General features: G+C 42.4%; 1 protein-coding gene and 1 non-coding gene across 4 annotated transcripts in view; both read left to right on the forward strand.

Annotated features, from left to right (window-relative positions):
- LOC139460583 (uncharacterized) overlaps positions 1–23,584 on the forward strand; it is a 32,814-nt gene extending 9,230 nt beyond the window's left edge. For all 3 annotated transcript variants that reach the window (XM_071242053.1, XM_071242054.1, XM_071242055.1), the window contains exons 3-7: positions 16,164–16,343; positions 19,910–20,048; positions 20,764–20,889; positions 22,086–22,148; positions 22,800–23,584. In XM_071242053.1, coding sequence (XP_071098154.1) covers positions 16,164–16,343; positions 19,910–20,048; positions 20,764–20,889; positions 22,086–22,148; positions 22,800–22,851 — 560 coding nt within the window. In that variant the 3' untranslated portion in view covers positions 22,852–23,584. The remainder of the gene's footprint in view (positions 1–16,163; positions 16,344–19,909; positions 20,049–20,763; positions 20,890–22,085; positions 22,149–22,799) is intronic.
- Trnas-aga (transfer RNA serine (anticodon AGA)) lies at positions 18,399–18,480 on the forward strand. Its single transcript has one exon. It is a non-coding gene; the product is annotated as a tRNA-Ser (tRNA).
- Positions 23,585–24,759: the final 1,175 nt, after the last annotated feature.

Below are 24,759 nucleotides of genomic sequence, written 5' to 3' on the forward strand. Positions count from 1 at the left end.
GAAAAAACAATTTCTAATATATTCGTTATCATAATTAACAATAGTACCGTGTCCGGGTGTCATGGGTTTTGTAGATAGTATGATGTATGTATGACAGTATAGTGTTGTCTGTACGTTCTACTCCTTGTTGTAGGGATACGGAGGTAGTGCATGTATCACATGTATTGTCAGGTATTGTGAGGAGTGTGCACCATTGTTGTCTGCTTGTCTCATCTACCCCGTGAACATCCGGGTTAGGAGTAGTCTTCACCAACTAAAGCTCTACGGGATCGGGTGGTCAGGCTAGCTTACTAGGTTAATGCATATCACCCAATCAAATTGCACAGATCGATGCTTATGATGTCAATCACTGGGTTGGCCGGTCCTAACTCGATTATTTACAGACCGCCATAAAAGAAACTGGAATATTGCTGAATGCGGCGTCAAAAACAAACAAACAGAACTGGTCCCCACTAAACCAGTTCTCCGGGGTCATGTCTGCACTGTAAGATGCCGTATTGATATCAGCGACAACGCAACAGCATTTCACAATAGGTTTAATTTCGACAGAAATTCTGCCGGCATTCATTGCGTGCACACATCGTAGCGACTATCATGAGAATAGGATCAGAAGGAGGGTTAGTTCGCAGGTCCCAAGTCCGTGATATCTGTGTTCGAACAGTCACCGGGTATCGACAACACCTGGCGAGCAGGAGCATGACGACAGTGCACGTTGGGGAGACGGCATTACATCTCAGCTCATACTTCCTGTATAATGAAAACTTAATTCGCAATAACACGCAGGCAATGAATCGGCAACAACTTGTCCCAGCAAATGTCCTACGTGTTACATCTGTTCTCTATAGAAGAAACGACTGTGTCGTGTCACGTGACTTAGGTCATGTTAGAGCGGGCGGTGCTGAGGGTGCTGGTGTGTCGCAAGCACCGTCTGGGTACCACTCCCTTAGGAACTAATGTCATTGAAGCAGCAACACGCCAGCTCTAGCTGAACATGATCTCTTCTTGAAACAATGCATGAACGGGTGCATCTTCAATGTAATTAATATAATTAGAATTTCAAATATGGAAGTTCAATTCAGCGTAAGCCGATGACGCTCTGACGCATTAAATTATCACATTCCCAGCAAAAGGAAAGTATCTATGGAATGGGAGGTGTGAAGTTAACTGTATTGTTTCCATGACAACACATTAAAAATAAAAGTCAGGGATTGGACATTCCACCTCGAGGCGGCTATAAAATGTGTATTGCGTGCTGCAACTACTAAATCGCCATCTTTGCCCGCGGGGTACGACTGAAGTGTTGTGGCCGTGTGACTGTCTCTAGTGAACACGTCTTGCAGCGGCCCCTCGCGGGAAGCGCCAGACTGACAGCCCCAGGCAGGCTGTGATTGCTCTCAGTACTGCCCACGTAGAGCTAACGACTCGTACACTTACACGGAAAGTGGATGCTCTGTCATGGTAGGCAATGTGATATTTCTACTCAGATATTGAGAAGATATTGCGATGATCAATCAATCAAAATATATAAAAGCCCATTTCTGCTCTTACAAATCTGAGCATCAATACTTAGGCCCAGTTCACATGGACGTGGAATATTAATTTTCAGAAGTGAAGAAACATTTGTTAATATGGTACTTAAGATACGGAACAAACATCTGAAACCTATAAGCAGCTAGTAGCAGTTGTTACAATCTTCGGTGAAACATATACGATTGTTAACATTGAATACATAGTTTGAGGAACAGTTCTTTGTGAAATGCGCGACTTAAATGACACCTCCAACACAGTAAGGGGAACACATACAATATCTAGGTTGACAACATTCGATGTTCTACTAAAGCATATTCATCAACAATTTGAAATGTCCTGTTTATTTCTTTTCGTGATTGTAAGCCAGTCGATGTTGTTAACTTTACTATCGTTATTCCATTTGCGGGGCGGTCGGGTAGCCTAGTGGTTAAAGCGTTCGCTCGTCACGCCGAAGCCCCGGGTTCGATTCACGTCATGGGTACAGCGTGTGAAACCCATGTCTGGTGTCCCCCGCCGTGATATTGCTGGAATATTGCTAAAAGCGGCGTAAAACCATATTCACTCACTCACTGTTGCATTTGCAATAACCTGCCCTAGGGTTTTCGAGGTGATCATGATTGTGGCTTTGATCTTTCTGTCGGAACATTAAGGTACGGTGCTTAAAGTTGTACTACTGCAGATGCGTTCGGACATCTCAGCGAAAACCAATTGTATGTTCCAGTAGATATATTCAGAGTTAATGTTAAGACCTAGCTCGGCACTGATGTCATCTGTCATCTCGTTGCTTGTACTCTCAGGCTGATCTTTTCTTAGACAAGAGGATGACGGACACCAGTGTCGAAGCTGTGGAAGCCGTGCAGAAGGACGCTGGGCCCACAGGTAGTGCAAGAATCCAAGAATTCCCCTCAATAGGATTTTTTGATGTGACAACCCTCGTGCTCACGGGTTTCACGAAAGTGGTGAACGCACAAGAGCAATACTATTGCCCATTATCCGACATCAGTATCAGTCTAAAATAAATTTCATGGAAGGGAAACTTGAATAAGTGAATTTTGTCCAAACTAAGACCGGGAATTGTTTGATAGGCATTGCTTAGAAGTTGACGAATGACAAAGTAGACACAATTTATGGATAACAACTTCTTTCATACCGTAAAGACTTGCGTGACAACGGTATAAGGATCGATACCGAGACGTTGCTCTTACAGTATTAAAGAAGTTGTTATCCATAAAGTGTGTCTACTTTAACTAAACACCGGTTGTTTTTGCTGCCCGGGAATCCATTGTAATTTCCCTTAATGTAATAAAGAATACGAGATTGGAAAGAAAGATGAGATTGGTGTATAAAACTTTGAATATGTTATTACTTGTAGCCTAATAGAGACGTGCGCTGTAAACATAACTACAGTGCACATTAACACGCTCCATCTATAGGGGTGATCCCAAGTCCGAGTTATATGGCACACACGATGTACAGACAACAACCTGACATAAAGCGATGAGGGGATACGGCAGTTAAGCAATAAACCGAAGGAGTGCAGGGTAGAGCTTTGGTGGGGTGCTGGAACTAGTACGTAGTGTGGGTACAGGCTGCGATTGCTGGGATGTTTTATAGTCACGAACCCCAATACCCTGGCTTAATCCTACACGGCCCGAAGTAGGGATATTGCTCCTATCTGTTGCAGTGTTGTCCGACCAAACAATGGCAATAATAAAATCATATTAAATAAACGCCCTAACCCATTTACGTAGCTCCGCACTTCTCCTTCCGAGACATTGAGCCAACCTGACCACTCCCTGATAGAGAAAGATAGCTCGCGACATGACGAGCAGGATGCGCTTTCGGTAATGCCACGATGTAGTGCTGGATAAGGTTCAGCTGTATTTTCATGACATTTCTTTAAATGACCTGTCACTTGCCCGGGTGCAATATATCTCTAGATGGGTGTGAAAAGTTTATCTCAGCTCTGAAGTGAGTCTGTCCCAGTGACAATAGATACAGCGACTCACTAATAACCTCAGCAAAGTACCAACATTCCATAAGAGCGGTTAGTTATAAGCAGGTATTACTCAAATAATGTATGTTGTAAATCAATCCAGACGAATTCACAAGTATTCATAAAGTACGGGGGCCCAGTCGATAAAGGCACCGAAATGCGTCTCTTGGCCCGCCAGAAATGGAAAACCCATCGTGGGTTCGAGTCTCGGTTCCGCCCGATTGTGTTTCTATGTGTGTCCGCACCATACCCGTGCTTGTGGGTTTCACCAAAGTTGTAAACGTCTAAGAGTCGAATTACTTCAGGCTCTGCTCCCACAGTAAGCTGACACGCCGTGATGTACATATGTATGTGGCATATTGTTTAAAACGGTGTTTACTCTCTCCCCCCCCCCCCCTCTCTCTCTCTCTCTTTCTCTCTTACTCACACACACACACAACTACCTACACACGCACACACGCACACACACACGCTCCATGTGGATGACCGTGACGATTAACAACAGTCAACTTGTGAACACAGCTTCATTTCCCTTCCCACTTACAATACTGTAGACTTCTTTTGTTTTGCTCTTTCTTTAACGTTAATGTATAGCAACATGAGGCTCTGTAGTATGTGCCACTTGGACTGCCAGTGAAGGTCACACCGTCGACTTCAAACAACACTAAGAACACAAACACAGAGATATATCAGGCGTTTTTGGAGGCCGCGTTATTCACTTAATGCCGCGTAAAGAAAAAAAATGTTTATTTTCCTGTTATTATCGATGTCCTCCACATTGTTTACAAATGTGCTGGAGTTATTCATATATTTTACTTAGCAAACACGGCAGGCGAGATGAGTATAAACAGAAGATGTTGACAGGAGGGACTTTGTCAATGTTTTGTGTATTTCAAGTAAACACTTCAGTCATACGTATGTAGAAATACTACGGGAAGACAGGTAGATTCCGGGATTGCCTAAGACAATGGCTTTTGTTGTAGTGACCCTGCGGTGTGCAGGGTTTACTGTCAAGGTGAAGGGGATGTGTGTGGACGGTGAGGGAGCTACAGTCGCAGTGTTAAAATCCCCGTCAAGTGCCGACCGTGGATTTAGGGATCTTTTAGAGCTAAACGTGTCGAGACACAACTAGGCTTCATTACTGATGACAATGGATACTTCTCAGAGCTGGTCATGATTTACAGAAGCAGCAGTATAAGATACATGGACTTACTTATCTTATATTCGTAAGGTTGTACCTCTTATTACACGTTGATAAAATCAACAGTGATCATTATATGTAACGCTCGCTCCATTGGTATCATATCATTCCGGCCCGATGGGTAAACTGTGATTGCTCGTTGTTACTAACCCGTTGGAGCATTGTTTACTAAATACATGGCAGTACAACACGTTGTGTAATTACATCATTATTCCTTTGGTCATCAGCTGATCGCTCGAATGGAGGCGTCGGTAGCACATTTCAGCTATACACAACGTGTACTCTCAGTAGCCGTTAGAAATGATACTTTTCTTAAATCGATCACCAGGATGCACTTTGAGCAAAAACAGCCCATCACCGGCCATCACACTGCGAATGGGGTATTCATACGCCACCCTTATAACAACGACGTGTGTTTAGATAATGTGCAAATCATAACAGTAATAAATAAATAACCATACTCTTCCCCGTTTTTATTATTCATGAACGGTTTCGCTCGCCAAATACGTTTTGAAATACACTTGGAACTGAAATGGTTTTAAATAAGCGGGCGGGGCAACAGGCCCGTCAAGGACTGAGGTGAGCACCTATTCACTGACAACCATTACACCATCTCTAGAAGTTTAGGTTCTCCTCATCCCCTTGTCCAAATAAACACGTGAGTTTCTATTGCTAGGGAAATGACTACATCCACAGTGGCTGGCAAGACCCGGTGGAAGGGGGTAAATTATACTCTCCTGGGGCTATGCCAGAAAGTCCTAAGCATAAACTCACTCACTAGTCATGCATGCAGCATGTCATTCCTAGTTTATGCGTTATTGGAAAAATATGCAAGGAGAAGAAATAACAGTGTCAAATTTTAATACTTAGCCGTTTATGTCTCTAAATTTTAGGCAACAGAATCGATAAATACAGAAGTGTACGCGTAGCACACAGAGATTAGCAGGCTCCGTGTAAACACACGACAGAAGTAATAATCTCTTTAACTCATTATGATATGAGATTATTATTACTGCCGTGTGTTTGGTCGCTCTTAAAATCATATATCTGTAAGACGTAATTACACTCACTGAAGTAACTTAAGAATAAGAGCGTAAGAATACAATGCAAGAATGAACCCAACCTTTTACCAAAAAGTAGCAAGTTATTTGTAGCCGGTGAGGTTAGTCAATATAATTCATTGAGAAAGCAGACATGGCATCGATGCATAGAGCTTAAAAGTAATTCCTGATAGATGACCTCACTCGCATATTTATCGAATCGTGATACCAAGTTTATCGTATCGATTGCACTATCCACTATATAACATAATTATTGCCTTGTGCTGACAACACTGATCCCTCAGTATCTCATTATTCCGTTTGCCTGTTTAATCTTCAGGTGGTGGTACGAGAGATATATAATCACAAAGTGAACATGCTGCCTCCTCTCCAAATAATTTCTTGTCCAACATATGTGGGTCAATATATCATCGGTCGGCGTGCTATGCTGGAGGCTCGTCCAAAGTGACACCGTATCTATCACGCTGACCATAGTAGGTGACCCAAGACAGGAACGCCTACTCCGCAAAGACTGAATAATTTGTGGGGACTCGGGAGACGTTTCTATAACTATAGACATTGGAAAGCAGAGGTTTAACACCACAGCTCAAACACCCGACCCCGGGGGGTCGGCCTTCATTACTATTCCTCTTCCCCCGATGGTCGTGATAAAAGTAGATGGCAGGGATAACGTACAGTCCTCCTCAGTAATGTACGTCTACACATGGCAGGGGCTTGTAAGTTATTATAGGGGGGTGAGATTCCAGGGAGGAGGTCATGAACCTTTGAAAGCAAAAGAAAAATTAGGGGGAAGGGGGGGGGGGGGGGGGCAGTTCTCTTTTAGAAATGGGGCATGAAGGAATGTTACATAAACTAAATTGGGGGTCTGCAAATATAATACAGTCCTAGGACCAATCTCTATGCTGCAAGAGCGTGGTGTGTGGTGTGTGGTGGAAGGTGTGGGTGTGACAGGCTCTTAAATACAGCCTGGTGTATCTGGTTTGTGTTGGTATGGCTCTGGATCTGCTGGACCTGTGATGCTGAGGAAATCAGTTTGCTGGTGATGTACAAACGTATGTACAATTCATGGCCATAAGACAAAGTACATGTGTGATGAATTCCATGCCTTGACCATCCTGTTACCTTCAACATTGCTTAGGTGTAGTCGGGATGGGTGTCCTTCGAGGTTCATTTACGTATCAGGTTAACTAAAAATTCTGTTGGCTCACGCCAAATCTTTAATCTTTTTTTATTCTGCTCTGTCCACGTTTTAGAGCTTCACGCCTTTGAGAGGTGGGGTGTACGCATGCGTTCTTTTCTCTACGGCGGTGAACGGTCAGTGTGAAGCTCCGCTCTGCGACGCTACTTCCACGCAGGGGGAGGTGACCTTCACACACTGAGCTGTTGTTGGTGTGTTGATCACTCCGTGTGACATGTGGTCACACCAGCTCGCCCACATTTCCGTGTCGGAAGGCCTGCCCCATATCCCCTTCATGTTCAGCTTTGTCAGAGATTAACATCGAGTGTGCTGTTGTAATATTCTCACAGGATAATAATGTTCGAATTAGAAAGCAACTTACTATTGAGCCTCAGCAAACATATTTGTTTCCGGAATAAGATAGGAAACAGTTTCTCGCCTTGAACGCTTTAGTACTGTGCGGTGTGGAAGCAGCACTGTTTACAATCTGCAATTGTTCAAGTTCTGCTTCAGCGACAGGTGCACGTGTTGTGTATTATATTCCAAGGCCTCGTTCAAAAAGTACCGACTTTAGAAGGTATTTTGAAGCCCAAAAAGTGTGTTCTCTGTTCGATGCTGTATATACGGTTGTCGCGGTTTCCGATGTCTCTGTGCATATTAATTTATTACCTAACACTAGGTAAGATACATGATAAACTCCATGTACCCATTCATGCTTTCCTAGATTACTTTTGCTTTTCTAAACGTACTATTTACCGAGTTTTGTAATAACTTGGCCTGGTAACTGGTGAGGCTGGCGTACCGGTTGTCAAACATCAGACTGCTGCAGCACCTAGGGTAATAGTTGTAGTACAGATTTAGTAAATCAGTTATGCAAGTCAAGTACAAACTAGTGGATAGCAACCACCTCATGTCAGCTTGGCCGCAAGGAACAAGGCGAATATCAGACACTAAACGGCGCCAATTAAGTATCGTGGTACGTTCATTGGGCGTTCTGCGAAACCTGAGGCAATAATGTTAAAATGTACTGTATCGTCGTGACACCTTATGCCAAAGGTTCACATGGGAAAATGCAGTGAAAACAGCTGGAAATGTGAGGAAGTAGCCATAGGCTCTGTATGTGTCTGTTCTAAAAAGGAAGCGATGGCCTTGATTGATCCTGACGCAGGGGTTTTGTGTTCCCTTCTCTGTATGAACTACGTATTGCCGTGTGTATGTATGTGGTATCCTAGCAATATAAGCCCCCTGCATTAACCTCCACATCTCGGTCTGTGTGTAGGTCCCCTGTCTGTAATCATCTGTGTTTGACTAGCTTCATCCCCCTTATCACCCCGTCCCGCCACACCCCAACCATGTGCACAGCGTCTCGCCAAGGTCAGCACTAAACCTCCAAGGTCAACACTCACAGGAAGAGTCAATTTGAAAGTCAATCTAGAGTATGTTTGCTGCATACATGAGCCCTGACTTCGCGGCAACAGTGGTTCGCTGGCCAGAAGTACCAGTATATCTGGCCGCCCCGTCACACGCTCGGACACAAGATACAAGCCAAGCCCTGCACCTGGCTGCGTACGGTTGCATTGTATATAAATCAGTCTGTCTACAAACACGAGTGGAGCCAAAATAACTCTCCTAATCAGGCTTACATCAAGCTAAAGTGTAGGTCTTACTTAATTTGCAATGAATTTAGCTAAAGGCGAGTCTGTTTTTTTCTGCAAGGAGATATAGAGAACGGAATGTGCGCTATCACTGAAGTAATTACAAGCTCAACTGAAATGATTCGCGGCGTCGCAACTTTTTCATCTCCTACAAACCCATTTGGTTATTGAAACTGAAGTTTGTGAATGCGCTCCCTGCAAAAATGTCTCCAAGACATGTTGAACGATGTTCACCTGCCTGGTACTAAAATGACATCATATGCCTAGTTGCGTCCCTCAGCTGGTCATGCCAATATCAACGTGTATCAACCAATACATGCAGTCATTCGTTCCTTTCCAGACAACTATACGCGCTGTCATTATGCCCCCCCATCCAAGCAACTATACATACCATCATATGCCCTTATCAAAGCAACTATTCAGACAATACTTACAATCATATGCCCTTATCAAAGCAAGTATTCAGACAATACATACAATCATATGCCCTTATCAAAGCAAGTATTCAGACAATACATACAATCATATGTCCCCATCAAAGCAACTATACATACAATCATATGCCCTTATCAAAGCAACTATTCAGACAATACTTACAATCATATGCCCTTATCAAAGCAAGTATTCAGACAATACATACAATCATATGCCCTTATCAAAGCAAGTATTCAGACAATACATACAATCATATGTCCCCATCAAAGCAACTATACATACAATCATATGCCCTTATCAAAGCAAGTATTCAGACAATACTTACAATCATATGCCCTTATCAAAGCAAGTATTCAGACAATACATACAATCATATGCCCTTATCAAAGCAAGTATTCAGACAATACATACAATCATATGTCCCCATCAAAGCAACTATACATACAATCATATGCCCTTATCAAAGCAAGTATTCAGACAATACTTACAATCATATGTCCCCATCCAAGCAAGTATTCAGACAATACATACAATCATATGTCCCCATCCAAGCAACTATTCAGACAATACATACAGTCATATGTCCCCATCAAAGCAACTATACATACAATCATATGCCCTTATCAAAGCAACTATTCAGACAATACATACAGTCATATGTCCCCATCAAAGCAACTATACATACAATCATATGCCCTTATCAAAGCAACTATTCAGACAATACATACAGTCATATGTCCCCATCAAAGCAACTATACATACAATCATATGCCCTTATCAAAGCAACTATTCAGACAATACATACAATCATATGCCCTTATCAAAGCAACTATTCAGACAATACATACAATCATATGCCCTTATCAAAGCAACTATTCAGACAATACATACAGTCATATGTCCCCATCAAAGCAACTATACATACAATCATATGCCCTTATCAAAGCAACTATTCAGACAATACATACAGTCATATGTCCCCATCAAAGCAACTATACATACAATCATATGCCCTTATCAAAGCAACTATTCAGACAATACATACAGTCATATGTCCCCATCAAAGCAACTATACATACAATCATATGCCCTTATCAAAGCAACTATTCAGACAATACATACAGTCATATGTCCCCATCAAAGCAACTATACATACAATCATATGCCCTTATCAAAGCAACTATTCAGACAATACATACAGTCATATGTCCCCATCAAAGCAACTATACATACAATCATATGCCCTTATCAAAGCAACTATTCAGACAATACATACAGTCATATGTCCCCATCAAAGCAACTATACATACAATCATATGCCCTTATCAAAGCAACTATTCAGACAATACATACAGTCATATGTCCCCATCAAAGCAACTATACATACAATCATATGCCCTTATCAAAGCAACTATTCAGACAATACATACAGTCATATGTCCCCATCAAAGCAACTATACATACAATCATATGCCCTTATCAAAGCAACTATTCAGACAATACATACAGTCATATGTCCCCATCAAAGCAACTATACATACAATCATATGCCCTTATCAAAGCAACTATTCAGACAATACATACAGTCATATGTCCCCATCAAAGCAACTATACATACAATCATATGCCCTTATCAAAGCAACTATTCAGACAATACATACAATCATATGCCCTTATCAAAGCAACTATTCAGACAATACATACAATCATATGCCCTTATCAAAGCAACTATTCAGACAATACTTACAGTCTTATGTCCCCATCCAAGCAAGTATTCACACAATACATACAGTCATATGTCCCCATCCAAGCAACTATTGACACAATACATACAGTCATATGTCCCCATCAAAGCAACTATTCAGACAATACTTACAGTCTTATGTCCCCATCCAAGCAAGTATTCACACAATACATACAGTCATATGTCCCCATCCAAGCAACTATTGACACAATACATACAGTCATATGTCCCCATCAAAGCAACTATTCAGACAATACTTACAGTCTTATGTCCCCATCCAAGCAAGTATTCACACAATACATACAGTCATATGTCCCCATCCAAGCAACTATTGACACAATACATACAGTCATATGTCCCCATCAAAGCAACTATTCAGACAATACTTACAGTCTTATGTCCCCATCCAAGCAAGTATTCACACAATACATACAGTCATATGTCCCCATCAAAGCAACTATTGACACAATACATACAGTCATATGTCCACGTCCAAGCAACTATTCACACAATACATACAGTCATATGTCCCCATCAAAGCAACTATTCAGACAATACATACAGTCATATGTCCCCATCCAAGCAACTATTGACACAATACATACAGTCATATGTCCCCGTCCAAGCAACTATTCACACAATACATACAGTCATATGTCCCCATCCTAGCAACTATTCACACAATACATACAGTCATATGTCCCCATCCAAGCAACTATTCAGAGAATACATACACAGTCAGTCAACCAGACTTGCAACTTTGCCAAGTTACCAGACATGATAGGTTATTGCCAGTCCAGAATTTTCAAGACAAACGAACAAAAGTGAGAAAAGTGTAAACATAAGAATGTATTGTTTAATGTTAGTTCTCAGACAATGACAATAAACTGGTGGATTGCCAACTTGGTAACTTTAGCTCATTGAAATTTTATTCATCAATTGTGTGTTTAATGTTTACAGTTTTTTTACCTCTTACACTTATTCAAAACTAAGGTATTTTAGGGAATACAATAATAGCCCGATCATCGGGCGTGCAACATTTAAACTGAACGTCCGTCAGCATTATATTCCGTCTCGGACTGTCGGGCAGGCAGGTATTTTATATTCTGCATTTTAACTGGTGTACCAATTAACGCCTTTTATTGAATTGGTATCCATGTTTACTTACAAGTCATGTTGAAAATCGTATTAGGTTTTCCCTGCATTAGCCTAGTGAGGGTTGCTAAGCGCTTGCTGTCTAACGCAGGGCTATGGGCCTGGTAAATATACATGGTATGCCTGCAAACAACAGCTGGCTATTTCGTTATGTTTGGGGGATAGATTTAAATTTTGTGACCCTAGTCTGGGTCCAGCAACACGGTGGATGTGTTATTACACACTGATTTGAAGATACACTCAGCAGCCGTGTGACCAAGGCTTGCTATCGCCGTAGCTTCACCTATACTGCAATAGCGTTTGTAACGAACTCAACCGTGGGCTCATATGTGATTCTTGTCATCACCATACCCGTAATCGTGGTCTTAGATGTGTATGATATAACTGGAATACTGTTCATTAATCCCAATTTACTCCCGGCATTGGTCACTCCGCAGTCATTGATACTGCAGATGACAGAGCCTTCTGCTACATGGGATACTTCCTGGGACGTTCATGTAACGTTTGACGTCTACCACGAACAGTGTGTTCTACTTGGTTATTCCGCAATGCAGAATGCACATAGACCGTTTTGTCGTCCAAATGAATCTACGCTGTGTATAGTGTGTTCAGCGTTCCATCTCAAGTGTGTATTCCAGTGCTGACAGTCCGTCTATTCAAATGCCTTCTCGGGTCCACGGATCAGTAAGCCTATAAAGGTGTTAGTAGTCACTTATGATTGTTTTCATTCATTGTGGTAATAAAATAGTTGACCATCGTCTTCGTTTCAAAGGGATGTAACTCCACATATTGTCTTTCAAAGTCACCAAGTTGTCCACTGACTGTGGTTAGAATGTAAGACATATTGTCGTCAGTTGAAAATATTGTCTTTACATGGATTACATAAGAATCTTCATACGTGTGAGAATGAACATCTCAAGTTGAACGCCCTGCATTAACTGAGTGTACGGAGCTGGTAGCTGTATGCGGTGCAGCGCTAGGATAAGCTCAGGTGGTGTATGGGAGCCTGCTAATCCTGTGTCACAGACAGGCGTGACAGTGGTGTGTAGGTCGCTAAGTGCTGTGTTCATTACTGCCGTTTTCCTGAAAATATGCTGCAGATGTGTTTGTATTTCCTCATATCGTAGCCCGTGACTCGGGAGGAGTGAAAGGCTTTACGCAAACAGACAACGATACTGGATTTTTGAAACACCAAAATTGAGCAATATCGAACAAAAATAGACAGGTCACACACCCTCGACAACTTTGCCAAACAAGTGTCAACTTCCAGGCCAAAACGCCTAACACTCCATCCATCTGCAATATGCTCGTTCTTCCAATTATAGTGAAGATGATCGACTGAAGCAGCTGCTGTTGGCGCGACCCGACCGGCGTCGTTACGGGCATGCTAAGGGCGGGCTACTTCCGACTCCGATGACCTTTTTGTTGTCGAGTAACGGCTTTTAACAAGGCGTGGACACCGTTCTCCTGTGTAAAATATGATCCCTTAATATCTTGTGTGCATTTGTAACCTGACAACACTCGGAGTAGGATGCCTTACGAAGCAGGTGAGTTTAACAGGGTCCAGCTGTGGACCAACCTTCGGGGTTCGGGTTCAGATACAAGACATCGAATACTAGGCAGAAGCTCCGTATGCCTGGGTACTCTTTGGTCATCGAATGGTCATCTTTTGTCGAGAGTAGAGTTGTAGATGTAGAAGTAGGCATATTGTTGCTGTCTACTGACGGAGGTAGAGTTGTACATGTAGAAGTAGGCATATTGTTGCTGTCTACTGACGGAGGTAGAGTTGTACATGTAGAAGTAGGCATATTGTTGCTGTCTACTGACGGAGGTAGAGTTGTACATGTAGAAGTGGGCATATTGTTGCTGTCTACTGACGGAGGTAGAGTTGTACATGTAGAAGTAGGCATATTGTTGCTGTCTACTGGTGGAGGTAGAGTTGTACATGTATAAGTGGGTATCTTGTTGCTGTCTACTGGTGGAGGGAGAGTTGTACATGTAGAAGTGGGCATATTGTTGCTGTCTACTGGTGAAGGTAGAGTTGTACATGTAGAATTGGGCATCTTGTTGCTGTCTACTGACGAAGGTAGAGTTGTACATGTAGAAGTGGGTATCTTGTGGCTGTCTACTGGTGGAGGTATAGTTGTACATTTAGAAGTGGGCATCTTGTTGCTGTCTACTGACAGAGGTAGAGTTGTACATGTAGAAGTGGGTATCTTGTTGCTGTCTACTGACGGAAGTAGAGTTGTACATGTAGAAGTGGGCATGTTGTTGCTGTCTACTGGTGGAGGTAGAGTTGTACATGTAGAAGTGGGTATCTTGTGGCTGTCTACTGACGGAGGTAGAGTTGTACATGTAGAAGTGGGTATCTTGTTGCTGTCTATTGACGGAGGTAGAGTTGTACATGTAAAAGTGGGCATAATGTTGCTGTCTACTGACGGAGGTAGAGTTGTGCATGTAGAAGTAGGCATATTGTTGCTGTCTACTGGTGGAGGTAGAGTTGTATATGTAGAAGTGGGCATATTGTTGCTGTCTACTGACGGAGGTAGAGTTGTACATGTAGAAGTGGGCATAATGTCGCTGTCTACTGACGGAGGTAGAGTTGTACATGTAGAAGTAGGCATATTGTTGCTGTCTACTGGTGGAGGTAGAGTTGTATATGTAGAAGTGGGCATATTGTTGCTGTCTACTGACGGAGGTAGAGTTGTACATGTAGAAATGGGCATATTGTTCCTGTCTACTGACGGAGGTAGAGTTGTTCAATACAGATCTGCGGTTCCTGTAATTGTTGTCAGAGCACCTGCAACATGACCAGTGTATGATTGTTCGCAGTCCGTGGCGTTTCTGTTGCGCAATGTGCTGTGCCATGGTCAAGAGCACATGGTTGTGTCCGGTCGGAGCACACAATACCATGCTTGCATCTCCATGTACAGGGGTGAGGAGGACTGACCTGCACAGACAGGGTGAAGTCATGGCTAGCAGGAGACTTTTAATTAAAATTTGATGTTTGTGCCCCCCGTGACCTCTCCCTGTGTGTTACGTCGGATCCGGGGCTTACCGCGTTAAGATCAAAAGCTGTTTGAGTTAGACCAAGCGTTTTAAATGTTACTTTGTTGGCACATATCCCGCTACAGAGTGCAAAGCACATGTGTATTCCTAACAGTACACCTTTCATAAAGGTGTATAACACATGGCTGTCGTCATGAGCTTCGGTTGTGGAAGACTGATCTAGTTTGTCAGTCTGCTGTTCACACTGTCGTGCAACACGCACTATGGGCATAACAGGGTAGACCAGGTTCCCAGTTCCTCGTTCCTGGCGACTGATGACTTGAGTTGGATACAGTGTGGGGCCTGGCTGAGTGGGAGGCACATGCTGTCAGAAACTCCCACAAAACCTGTCGATCCTTATATCCACGCATCGTTTTGGCACATGCATGACTAGTGGCACAAGGCCTAGCTACACTGATACATGACACAATGTGTATATCGTATATCGGTACCCGGTTATTGAAAGGCCGCTGTCATACAGCTCTGTCGAACACATGGACATACAGGACTCCGTGACAACACATACACCACTGCATCATAATGAAGCATCAGAGACTCTAGTCCTGTAAAGCTACCAGAGCAATGACTCCTTACTCTAATGGATTTTCTTCCAGTGTCGTCACCACCTCTATACCACCTGCAGCCCACATGTGCGAATGGAGAGTAAAACATTCAACCATGCAGTGTCTTGCACATTATCTGTGGTGCCTAATCACGGAAATACCAAAGAAAGTCAAAATGGCATACTTCAGACTCGACAAGCAATTTTTCAACACTTTTCAGCTACTACGATTTAGTAACAAGTAATAATGACCTTTAAACAACAATTTGACATCAATTTTACCAATTTATTATATATCCTGTTTCACAAATAATGACAATGCCAAAAATAGGATTTTTCAAAGTGCATTTCTTCTTACACTTTAAGCAAGTGCAAAATGTTAACATTACTGATACATGACAAAATTGTATTTATTGCCATGTGAAACAAAAACAAGAGAGGATAATACAAGTTGAAGTAATTTGTTCACCACCATCAGTGTGGATGCACTTGGTCCTTTGTAGGGAGTCGACAGGCTGGCGAGTCATCAAGATATATATGCATATCACGCTGCGACAGTTTCTAGTGTCTTAATATGGTGTGGCGTTTTCTCCTTACAGAGTGTGACGTCCTCGCCCATCCCGATGACGCTTACATGATACTCAGCAACTACAACGTCACAGCGGGATCCTACGTCGTTGTTGGATGCAGGAAGTTCGGCCACCGTGTGGTTGGTCCAGCCAATGTGACTTGTCTCCCAACAGGGGCGTGGTCGGATGCTGTGAAACCAGAATGTAATTGTGAGTATATCAGAAAATTGATCCACCACTGGAGAGTGTCGAGCGTGACTGGAGCGTGTCGTGCGTGACTGGAGAGTGTCGTGCGTGACTGCAGAGTGCCGTGCGTGACTGGAGCGTGTCGTGCGTGACTGGAGCGTGTCGTGCGTGACTGGAGTGTGTCGTGCGTGACTGGAGCGTGTCGTGCGTGACTGGAGCGTGCCGTGCGTGACTGGAGAGTTTCGTGCGTGACTGGAGCGTGTCGTGCGTGACTGGAGCGTGTCGTGCGTGACTGGAGCGTGTCGTGCGTGACTGAAAAGTTTCGTGCGTGGCATCCTTCTTGGAGCAACGTTTATGATTATTTGGTTGAAACTAAGGTTTTAGACATTTGACATTTGGATGAAATGAGTGGAAAGGTTAAACTGAGAGAGCATTCTAACTACATGTAAGTTGGTCACCCAATAGGATTTGTTTTATCATATGTGGATACACTGTCTTGACCTATATATCTTTTTTTCAAAGACTTTGTCATATTCAGACATTTAAAAGTCACTTAACATCAAATCAGCCATTTTACACTTCTTAGTCTTACTTCTACGTTTACTGTTGTTGTAAGTTGAAAACATGCAAGTGGAGAAATGCAATATTTATGATGAACACACGTTTTGTACGTTTCTTCAATGTTGCATACACCGTAGAGCAGTAATGGCAATTATCACGTACCTGACTCTTTTCAAACAAGACTGAATACAGCATGCGTAATATGCTTTTTGAAATACATTTGTTTGATATTCGAATCAATGATTCACTTTAGCGAACTGAGTATTTACAGGTGACTTCTTCATGCGATAGCTTCGCATAGTATTCACTATGAAAAATATGTTGCTGCGATATCTCAAGAACCATATTCAAACCGATTCTGAAACGAATATGTATTTCGAAGAGCAATTACTATAAGAAGCTACGGTGGACAGTTCCGAGTCACTCGTAGAATCTGCTACATGTTGCATCTTGACCCCCTTTCTTCGGGGGAAGACGACCACGTGTACTCTAGCTGTAGAATAACGTCAATATTACCTTTGTCATATTTCCTACATATGAAGCCCATGTATGTTTACGCCGGTTATACAAATATATATACACTCATGGTGTCGGCCTTCTTTGACAGGCGATATTCAGGCACACATGAAAGTTTCAGTCAATAACTGGGCGGCCTTTGATTTATCTGAAGTCGTTTCTTTTCTTTTTTTTATTATGCAAATAATGATATTTATCTGTAACATTTAATATTATGACTATTATTGCGTACTGGTGCTAAATATATAACGAAAACAATATAAAAAAGAGAGCGGGTGTACGGGCTACGATTTACGTACTAGTATCTATTTTTGATATTGTCTTTTACCATTTCACCCCATTTCCGGTGTTCCCCGCCGTGATATTGCTGGAATATTGCTCAAAGCGGCGTAAAACCATACTCACTCACTCACTTGTACATTTCACACATTGAAAATCATTTAGTGCCACAGATCAATTCATACTCTCCTCTCTTTTAGTGTTTTCATTTATCTTTCAGTACAACCGTGAATTTAACTTTTTGAAAATAAAAATAAAATAAGAAATAAAAAATAAAAAATTCTACCTCCCTATCCATTTTCATTTTTAAAGCAATGATGAGGACAATATTTGGTGCATCGCATTATTTTGTTTAACACAAATTATTTCAAGATATTGAGCGATAGAACTTCTATATATGGCGCTACGTTATCCTTCTAGGAGTTAGTGTGTGTTGGTTTCTGTCGATGCTATACTCTGTGTGTATAAAGCGCTGGAACTATATACAGCTCATATAACATTATATAAATATTGATCTTCGTGGTAATTATTAAGTTCAGCTGAACTTAGACTTCACAAATATTATGTTAGCGACGAAGTTTAATACAAACGGCAATAGCACAGTATAGATCGTCGTGGGATTTAATAGCTTCAGCGTACTGTCGTGAACAGTTCTATTTATAAATCTTAGCCGCGGCGCCAGTACTTTGAATACAAAGTAAACAATCACTGCTTAACACCACAGTCGTCGTGGCCGAGTGGTTAAGGCGATAGACTAGAAATCTATTGGGATCTTCCCGCGCAGGTTCGAATCCTGCCGACGACGCATTCTTTTTAATAATATTTTGCAACATTTAAAAATGGTGATCACAGGAATACGAAGCTTTACTAAAAAGAATAATTTATTGGCCTCATAGGATACATGGGACAATAAAAATGAATGTTACGATTCACTCATGTATTCGGTAGTATATAAATGTACAATAAAATAATAATCATGAACACTGGCAACAGGGTCAAACGATGTCAAAACAATTATTTTGTTATTTTTTCACTGATTATAATAAATAATACATCAACTGTATTCGTCAATAAATATATTCATGTTCGTTACCCTAAGTTCGTGATATGTATCGTATTCGCCTCATAGCTATTCGTTGCAGCCCTTCTGTTTACAGCAGCATATTCCTGTGGTTTGGCGAACAATTTATATCTTTGCTCACCATGAACAAAAAGAGAATGTAAGGGTTAGTGTATTGGGCGTTAAACTTCAGAATCTTTCACTCTCCAAACCGACTGGAGTGGTGCATGACTTCAAATTTTGACAAATCTTTTCAAAAATCGAATCCACATGAACAGAAATGCCAAAGCAACTGAGACGGTCTTTTACTCGGCAAGGGACTGGTGAGGTTTATTATGGTTGGGGGTAGGGGAAGGGGTAGGTGTGGGGTGAGATTGGCATCAGGACTGTATCATATTTTGCTGACCCCCTATTTTATGTAACATTCGTTCATTCTCCAGGATATGTGGAAATGGTCCGTAAATGGTTACATCGTTTCAAGAATACAACCCCGTGCCACGTGACATGTGGCATGGGACACCAAACAATGTGGGTCTCAGAGCACGTGTTCTCGTCGTACTGCTGATACCATTCAACCTCCGTTTACAAGATTAAATTATTATGAATAAGTGTTTCCTTCGACACCTTCTGGAAATAACATTCCACAAAATGACAGAAACTGTACACTTTTATCGGGGCAACCCGTCGTATTTCGGTTGCGCATAGTAGTTGTCTTTCATTTGGCCAAAGAAAATTAAATATAATGCAAACCAAGCTAAGATATATGAACAGCTACTTAAATCATAGGAATATGCTTCATTAGAGATTGAACGAGTGACTATGGAGATCAATGTGAAATATGTTTGAGTCTGCCTAAGGCGCCGGTGTTCACTGTGAAGAGTTGTGTCCCTCTACAGAGCGTGGATCCACTGAACGTGGGTTCTATTACCATCTTTGGCTCCATTAACGCATCCTTCGTTTGTGTGTATCATACCCAAGCTCGTGAAATACTGCATGTCTAAAGCGGCGTTAACAATCACAGCTGACGAATTCATAACTTTCGTCTCGCTCGGAATATACCAAGCGAGCAACTGTACCTTGGATCAATATCTGATGCATTGCATACACTACTGTTTGGCCCCGTGTTGTTAATGTCTAATATGATATATATATGTATGTCTGTGTGTGTCACCAGGGACATGGGAGCTGACGACCCACGAGAAGCTCGTGCTAGGGACATCCATCGCTGCCGGGGCTTTCCTCCTCCTCGTTACCATAGCAATCATAATAGCTTACTGTTGCTGCTACAGGCGGATGAGAGAAAGGGAAAACGAGTAAGTATAGGAGCGAGGGTTGGCTGGTGCTAGGTTATACCATATAGGCTCTACAGTGTGGCGCAGTCGGCACGGGTGACCACATGGTATCAACACCACCAATTTCTCTTTAGTCGCACCAGTGAGTGGATGGTTGTAATTCTAGATACCATGATGGTGGGGTACTTCATTTGACGGTTTCATCCCACGTACGGACACATCAGGGTATAGTTGATTTACTGAACCAATCTCGTTCGAGGGACAGTTAAGATACTTTGCCCAAAGACCGGCGTTGAATTGCATCATCTGCAGTGTATGCCGTCCTCTATATTGCCATGAGGGACGATGGGGCGAGCCAGAAGACAGACACGCTGCCAAGGTGCAATGAAGCAGTTCTATATTGCCAATAAGCTCAAAATCGAACAAAATGTTCTAAGACCGTTCCGTTTGGGCTGCACTCCTTATTCAAAGTTTACTTTCGTGCACCAGCTTGTCTGCTGGTGTGCATGTTCTTGAACTGATTGTAATTATGGCTGTGATTGTGGAGGTGTTCCGCAGTGGTGTATATGTGTGTCTCATCCCTAGTCTATGTTCTTCCCCTATAGTAAAGATCCACACAGATGATGTAACGTTTGCCCTGTATGTCCTTGTGAAATGCCACTTTCCTGGCTCAACTCACACTGGCATGTGTGCTCCCTGACACAGCTAAACCACGAAACTGTGTGTGATGTTGTAGGAACTTCGGCGCCGTGTACGAGGAGCGAGTGACGCCGTCCAAGAAGCACAACTACGACCACTACGGACCGCCTATCATCGAGGGAGGGCCAGGCATCTACCCCGATGCGTACTACGCCTACCAAGAGTACGTCATGCTCGCCACAGAAACACGCACTGGGACATAGAATGTCGGCAGATAAATCGCAACACCATGCTTGTCATAATAATCATAATTGGTAACCATAAGGGGCGACATGGGTGTCGCTGTATAAAGCGGTCTTAGCAGTAAGGAGATCATAACTCCCATTCCTTAACATAGACTTACGCTAGTTGTAGCGCTACGGTTGTTTTGTACAACGACGCCATGTTGTATACTGTCTGAGTATATATGTAGATCGTACTGTCTGTGTATAGATAGTATCCACGACTGGGTGGTCAAATATTGCACATATGTATTTGGTTTATGTTATTGTAGTCCATGAGCGACTTCTAAAAGCTAGGAGTAGGGGGTGGTCAACCGTGACATAAAAAATAACCTGATCTATCGTGTAGTTTTGATGTTCAAGTATGTCAGTAAATGATGTGTACAATTCGGAGACAGCAGGCAAGTAACAGAGAAGTCAGTGGGAATCAATTTCTACAACCACCTATATCAATAAAGGTTCGCCCTAGCGACTAACGGGTTGACTTGGTTGATGCGTCTCATCGTATCCAAATTGCATGGATCGATGTTCATGATATCAGTCACTGTATTGTCTGTCCAGACTACTACTACTACTTCTACTACAGTTACTATGGACGCGATCTGAAGACCGATTGCAAAGCTCATCGATATCTTCACTCCTGCTCCCTTGAGTCAAGGAGCCCAGTAGGAGACAGAGGAGATGTACGCTGCCGTCATGCAGTGTCTAGCGCGAGACTTGTTCAATCATAGATGAAGTCGGATAACACACACAAGGGGCAGACCATTTGGTTGAGGAGGGGCTGCGATTTCATCGATAAAAATAAATTGTTCCCGATTTTTTTTGAAAATAGTAATTATGCTTCATATTGTTGGCTCATAAAAAAAATATAATGGCTCGTAGTTATAAATAAAAACTGGTTTTGCAGCTGTAGCTGAAATAAACTCGGTTCTCATTACAAAATCCCAGCCTCAACCGCCGAGAATATCAAATGGTCGGTCCCAAACTCGCACGGCCCCGGGTTGTGATTATCAGACTCCCATACCCAATACTGATATTACTCGTCCTAGTTTATGTTTAGGGGAACAAAGTAATCTGTATACACGTGTAAGTTCTCGGATGTGATCAGGAGTTGACTGTGTTTGTTGTGTTGGTGCAGGTACCCAGAGAACAAGACGTACCCACCCGACATGACGGATGTGTCGGGCCTGGACAGGCCATGGTGAGTCGCTCGACCTGCTATATACAGACTACTGTTGCACTACAGACCCGGGAACATCCAGGTTACAATTGGTTTTGAGCAACCCATAAGAGGGGACTATCGGGATAGGGTGGTCAGGTTCGTTGACGTGACTGATGCATGTCATCGTATCCCAATTGCGTGGATCGATGACCATAATATCAGTGACTGGATTGTCTGGTCCAGACTCGAATATTTACAGACCTTCGTAATATAGCTGGAATATTGCTAAGTGCGGCGTTAAACAACAAACAAACAAGCAAAGTGTTGCACCAAATCGACTTGATGGTGGATATATGTGTGGGCCCTGTGTTGCTAATACGTACGTCTACCATCAATGTCCTGTGTGGTACAGGGTGAAACAGATGTTTCCTGACTGTGCACTGAAGCAGAAGGCCAAGGACACTATACAGATCAGTTTGGAGATGCCGGTCACTATCACATAGTGACCCTCAAGTGCTACGTCTTCAGCTTCCTCAATCAGTGGCTTGTTTGTTTGCGAGGGAAGGAGGAGTTGCCTCCCTTGATGTAGATCATTAGTTCAAGACCATTTCGTCCAGAATAATCCATGTTAATGTTGACTGTCATATTTCAAATGAATGTTATAGCTTCACGTTTGAATTCTCGTTGCAGGCTAGGCTATATACCTCGTCCCAAAGTGGCTGATGGGCGATACTACCACTGACAGCCACCTGACTATGGAGCAATAATCAAACCCTTGTCGCCAACTGCACACCCAGCTCAAATGCTTCACTCTGCAGACACGCAACACTGCAGTGTTGAGATCGAACTACTTGAATCTCCTAGAGGCCTTAAGCTATGAACAGAATGATTAATAGCAATGTGTTCAAACTAGATATTCATTTGTGTGGAGGAATCGCCATACAGCAGTGTCTGCAATGAGTGTGTTGTCCTCTACTCAGGCGTAGGGAGCAGAGACCAAGGAACTCCACCTTAGTACTTGATGCCTTGACGTCACTGGCATTGTGTCTAACGAACGTCAGGCAGTGCTGATGCCATAACAACCATAAATGTTGACGTCTCCGCATACAGGCGTCTCCGCATACAGATCATGTTGCCATAGCAACATGTTAGCCATGTTGCCTGACTCGTAGAGATTTATTTCGATATAGCAACGATTCTCCTAAACATAGACAGTATATTTTTGTATTCAATGCGTCTTTTTATATCATGTCCAGGAATACTTTGAGCATGTGTGAGGGACTTGGAGCTACAGCTGGACTGTGTACCCACACAGGATGTGTCGTGGTTACGTCCTCCAGACAGTGTCGGCGGCCTGTGAAGGGGCGGTGGCGTGTGCTGGCACTGTGAGACACATGGCGCTGACAGACCATATATATGACACCAGAGCATTACGGTCAAACATTTACGATTTTATGTCAGTATGTTTTGTAATACACATGTACAGAGAAATGTAAATATATCTATCATTAAAGAAATACAATTATATATGAATATCAAAGCTGTGCTGGTTGTGTGTGAGGCGTGAGGGGTGAAGGGGCATCTGAGTGTTGTCCTATAGCACTGCATACCTCGGGAACATAATGACTGTTCGTACTGGTTCAACAGCTGCTTCGATGGGGACATATGGCTCTACATATTGTTTGAATAGTTGCTTCGATGGGGACATATGGCTCTACATATTGGTCAAATAGTTGCTTGACTGGGGACAAATGGCTCTACTTTTGGTTGAATAGTTGCTTGAATGGGGACATATGGCTATACATATTGGTTTAAGAGGGACATATGGCTCTATATTTTGGGTGAATAGTTGCTTGAATGGGGACATGGCTCTACATATTGTTTGAATAGTTGCTTGAATGGGGACATATTGCTCTACACATTGGTTGAATAGTTGCTTGAATGGGGACATATGGCTCTTTATATTGGGTGAATATTTGCTTGAATGGGGACATGGCTCTACATATTGTTTGAATAGTTGCTTGAATGGGGATATATGCATGGCTCTATATACTGGTTGAATAGTTGCTTGAATGGGGACATATGGCTCTACATATTGGCTGAATAGTTGTTTGAGCGGGGACATATGGCTCTACTTTTGCTTGAATGGGGACATATGGCTCTACATATTGGTTGAATAGGGATATATGTCTCTACATATTGGTTGAATAGTTCCTTGGATGGGGACAAATGGCTCTAAATATTGGTTGAATAGTTGCTTGAATGGGGACATATGGTTCTACATATTGGTTGAATAGTTGCTTGAATGGGGACATATGGCTCTACATATTGGTTGAAAAGTTGCTTGAAAGGGAACATATGGCTTTACATATTGGTTGAATAGGGTCATATGTCTCTACATATTGGTTGAATAGTTGGCTGAATGGGGATATATGGCTCTACATATTGGTTGAATAGTTGCTTGGATGGGAATATATGGCTCTACATATTGGTGGAAAGGTTGCTTGAATGGGGACATATGGCGCTACATATGGGTTGAATAGTTGCTTGAATGGGGACATGGCTCTACATATAGGTTAAATAGGGACATATGGCTCTACATATTGGTTGAATAGTTGATTGAAAGGGAACATATGGCTTTACATATTGG

The sequence above is a fragment of the Haliotis cracherodii genome, unplaced genomic scaffold (genome assembly GCF_022045235.1).
Source record: "Haliotis cracherodii isolate W230 unplaced genomic scaffold, xgHalCrac1.p SCAF_14, whole genome shotgun sequence".
In the NCBI taxonomy this organism is placed as follows: Eukaryota; Metazoa; Mollusca; class Gastropoda; order Lepetellida; family Haliotidae; genus Haliotis; species Haliotis cracherodii.